A 4,336-nucleotide genomic window follows, 5' to 3' on the forward strand; every position below is an offset into this window, starting at 1 on the left:
TGACCCGTCCAGGTGACCCAGGTGACCCGTCCAGGTGACCCGTCCATGTGACCCGTCCAGGTGACCCAGGTGACCCGTCCATGTGACCCGTCCAGGTGACCCAGGTGACCCGTCCAGGTGACCCCTCCTCTCACCCGGAACGTTGGCTGGAGAGGCAGCAGCTCCTCCTGACCCTGAGGGACCAGGGGTCAGGAAATGGACGGGTGGATAAACTCTGGCTGCCGTGTTGCCAGCTGCCGGTTGACCATCGGCTCATGTTGCTCCTCAGGTCAACGCTGCTGACCTGCAGCAGGAAACGAGCCGTAATCACTGACGGAACAATCCGTCTGATCCAGAGACGCTCCGGAGTCGAAATAAAATAATCTGGACTCACAAACATCAGCAGAAAATAAAATATGCTGACAGTGGAAAGAGAAATTCAGCACAATGTGTGTGTGTGTGTGTGTGTGTGTGTGTGTGTGTGTGTGTGTGTGTGTGAGAGAGAGAGCAGCAAAGATGAGGAATTGCATGACTCAGCTCTTATCGTTTATGATTAACAGTTAATTTGGGAGAGTGGCAGTGTGTGTGTCTGTCTGTGTCTCAGTGTGTGTGTGTGTGTGTGTGTGCTCACACATCTGTCTTTGTGTCTCCGTGACGTTGGACCGAAGTGAGGAAAGTTTCCGGGACGTTCTCCATCAGGACGTCAGAACTTTTACGTTCCAAGTTTATATCGTTCTTTTGAAAACGCGTGAATAAAATCAGAGGCATCAGGAGGCTGAAGCTTCAGCCTCCTGATGCCTCTGATCCCTTCAGCCAACCAACGTGTCCCAATCCGCAAATCACACTAAAGTTTTCTACTTGCATCATTTTCCTTCCTACAGAAACGCGCCGTCCTCCTGCGTCTCTGAGTTCCATGTCGACGAGCGTCAGCAGGTCAACGCTGTAAAACATCAGAACTCGGCATAAACGGCATCGCAGGAAACTGAGATGTGCCGTCGGGTCAAAGGTCGCTGCAGTCAAAGCGCAGCTTCAGCTTCGGTAGCAGAAATAAATCCAGGAGGTTCTGGATGTTCCACTGGGTCAGAACCATCATCACCCTGAGCTGAATATTCTGGAGAACTGGGAAGGCATCAGAACTAAAACTGGACCGGGTAAAGTCCAGGGTTCTGTGATCCGGTTCGACTGACTGCGGGTTTCGGTGGACCGGAGGTCCAAACAGGACCGGTTCTCAAATGAAGACCAAAAACTGTCTCGATGCCTTGGTTCAGTTCTTCTGCCAGAACCGGGACCTGAAAAACTGCTGAACCAGCGGTCCTGGCTAGTTAATGGACTGCTGTGGTCTCCGCTAATTAGCCGGAGCCCTTGGTGAGGGGCTGTCATGTGATCTCCCACAGAAACAACCAGACAAGTTTTCTTCTTTACATTTAGTGAAATCACACAAATATACAAACTGAGCAAAAGGCAATGATAGAAAAACAGACGGCGGCCATTTTGAGGCATCGACGTTCAAATCAGCAAAACCACAAGAAAAACAAGGCAATGGCGAATGGAACCAAAGATGGGCCCCGACTACTTCCTGGACTTGGCTGCACCTCGGGGAATAAAGACGTCCCCAGGGGGAGCGACGGATGGCCTGATGGTGGCGCTGTGACCCGCAGGCGGCCAATCAGGTGCTAGAACCACATCACCTGATCAATGGCGTCACAGCAGCCGGGTCAGCTGGATGAAACAGGAGAGGAGGAGCTTCTGATGTCAGAGTTCACCTGAGGGAAATCGACCAATCACAGGCAGTGCTGCAGCACAGCAGAGGAGGGGGCGGAGCCTGAAAGCTACCCTCCCCTGACCCGAGACACCAGGTACGGTCTGCTCAGGTGTTCGGATCCCCTCTGCTGGCTCCGCCCTCCTCTTCGTCAGGACGAAGAGTCCAGAGCGGTTCTGGACATGATGGCGGTCCGTCCCCCAGGTGGGACACGAGATCGTCTCTGACAAACGTCTCCATCCTCCCATAATAAATAAAATCCATCACAAAAATAAATAAAATAATAAATATCCCACCACCGAGTGTCTGTGTGACTCGGGCCGGGTCTAATTCCTGGAGCCATCCAGTTCAGCAGAGGCCCGGTACCGATCCGGTACCGATCCGGTACCGGTCCATTCATTGGTAGCGGCGTGTTGGAGCAAGGATGCATACAGTCTGGAGGTCCCTGTTGTAGACTCCAGGAATTAGACCTGGCCCTCCCACATAGGAATCCCAGCGAATCACTGATCTGCTTTGAAATCTGCTTATGAAAAGAGGCTCATGATTGGTTAGCTCGTTACCAAGGAGACAGAACGTTTCCTTTATGAAGTTCAGCAGGACGCGGAGAAGTTTGGTGGAGGAAGATCTCTGAGAAGCTGCATCCGTTCATCCTGCTTTCCTCCATCAGGTCTCAGATCAGAATTAGCTGGTTTGGGTGGAGAACAACAGGAAGTGGGCGGAGCTCCAGATCTGATCAGTGATTGGCTGGTTTTTCTGCTCAGACGCCCAGTGGGGGGCGACAGTGGTGCTGGTACGCTAGTGGCTTCAGAGCCCGACCTCTGCTACCGACAACGCAGAACCCGCCCTCCATCTGGTCCTTTTGGGCCCACACTGAATAAACGAGCTGCAACATTTCACACCAAGCACCTGGAGGTCAGAGGTCATCCAGAGGTCACCGGCTCCACCTGTAACCGTCTGCAGCTGCTGTTCCCAACCCGACCGCCAGGGGGCAGCAGCTGCTGCAAACGAAGCTAAACTCCAACATTTATTAAACATGAATTAAAATTTTCATCTTTTTTCCCCAAACTGGTTCTGAAACTCGACCTGAAGGAAGGAAGTCCACTGGGTTTCTGGACCCGAGTGGAAACGATTCAACTGGAACAGAACCGGAACCAGATTCTGGTAGAACCAGCTGTGCTATGTGACATCGGAGAGCAACCGGACCTCTGAGCCGGCCAGAACCAGCGCTGTGATGTGTAAATGTTCCAGAACACAGATGGAGCGTCTCCTGCCGAGCCTCAGGCGGTCCAAACCCGGTTCCCGGACCGAGCCATTAAACCCGCTGAGCTCCGGTTCTGCTCGTTAAAAAAGTACCAAAAAGCCCGTTTGGATCTGTAGAGCAGGATTGTTGTGGCTCGGTCCGGGCCGGTCTGCAGGGTTCTGGGCCTGTCGGTACCGTCAGACTCAGATGTAATGTTCCGCTTTATACAAGTTCTGGTCCGTAAAGTCCAAAAGGTTCTGATTACATTTGAACATTTTTTAGATTTTATCATTTGAGCTTCATTTTCTTCTTCTTTACAATTATGGCCACAAGTCTCAAAAGTTCTAGGAATCCGACCCGGTTCAGCTCCACTCTCTTGGATCTGGACCGGATTTGGTCCAAGTCCGGTCCAGTCCTGAGGGAGTTCTGGTCGGGTCTTTGCATGGCACTAGGTTTGTAGCTCTGCACAGTATTTCCCCATCGGCGCCGTTAGCATGGCTGTGTGTCCAGTCTGGATCGGGTCCAGATCCCAGGTGGTTCTGGTTCTGACCCGGACAGCGTCGCTGTGCTGGAATGTATTCAGAGGTTCTGTCCACAGTCTGGTTGGTCAGGCAGTGCGTCCTCCCGGCCAGCGGACTGACCAATGAGGAGCTGGGGGCGGGGCCGGGGGGTCCGATCGGATCGGGCTCAGTGTGCTGTGCTGATTGTTCACAGAACCGGAACAGAACCGACACCTGACGTTCGTTTAGGCTCCGCCTCCTTCATTAAAGCTTCAGACTGTCCAGAATCCGATACTTGTTCTGGATCAGAACCGGATCGCTGTGAGGTCCAGATGGTTCTGCTGTAGAACCTGTTGAGGTCCGGCTGGCTCCACGAGTCTCAGGAAAGGTTCTGCTCCGCTGGGTTCTGGGTCCAATCAATCCATCTGACCAATAAATAAATTGACAGACCGACTGCTGGTGATTCGGTCCGGTCCGGTCCGGCTGATCAGCAGAACCTCATCCCCCCCCAAACCCCGGCCCCAAATCGGTCCGGCGCCGTCTCAGCTGCTGCCGGACATCAGGTTGATGGCTTGGTCCAGTTTGTGTCTCAGCTTGTGTTTCCGACAGTAACCGTCCCGGTCCAACGCCGTCAGGATCTGGGGGGACAGAGACAGAGGGACAGAGGGACAGAGAGACGGAGGGACAGAGGGACAGAGAGACAGAGAGACGGAGGGACAGAGAGACGGAGGGACAGAGAGACGGAGGGACGGAGGGACAGAGAGACGGAGAGACGGAGGGACAGAGAGACGGAGGGACAGAGGGACAGAGAGACAGAGGGACGGAGGGACAGAGAGACAGAGGGACGGAGGGACAGAG

General features: G+C 53.6%; 1 protein-coding gene across 1 annotated transcript in view; it reads right to left on the reverse strand.

The window, feature by feature from the left end:
* Positions 1 to 1,384: 1,384 nt before the first annotated feature.
* The window catches only part of plxna3 (plexin A3), a 58,904-nt gene continuing 55,952 nt past the window's right edge, over positions 1,385 to 4,336 (reverse strand). Inside the window, 1 exon segment of the mRNA XM_008402733.2 lies at positions 1,385 to 4,116. Within this exon segment, the coding sequence (XP_008400955.2) occupies positions 4,021 to 4,116 (96 nt within the window). The 3' untranslated portion in view covers positions 1,385 to 4,020.

Source organism: Poecilia reticulata, unplaced genomic scaffold (assembly GCF_000633615.1).
Source record: "Poecilia reticulata strain Guanapo unplaced genomic scaffold, Guppy_female_1.0+MT scaffold_253, whole genome shotgun sequence".
Classification (NCBI taxonomy): domain Eukaryota; kingdom Metazoa; phylum Chordata; class Actinopteri; order Cyprinodontiformes; family Poeciliidae; genus Poecilia; species Poecilia reticulata.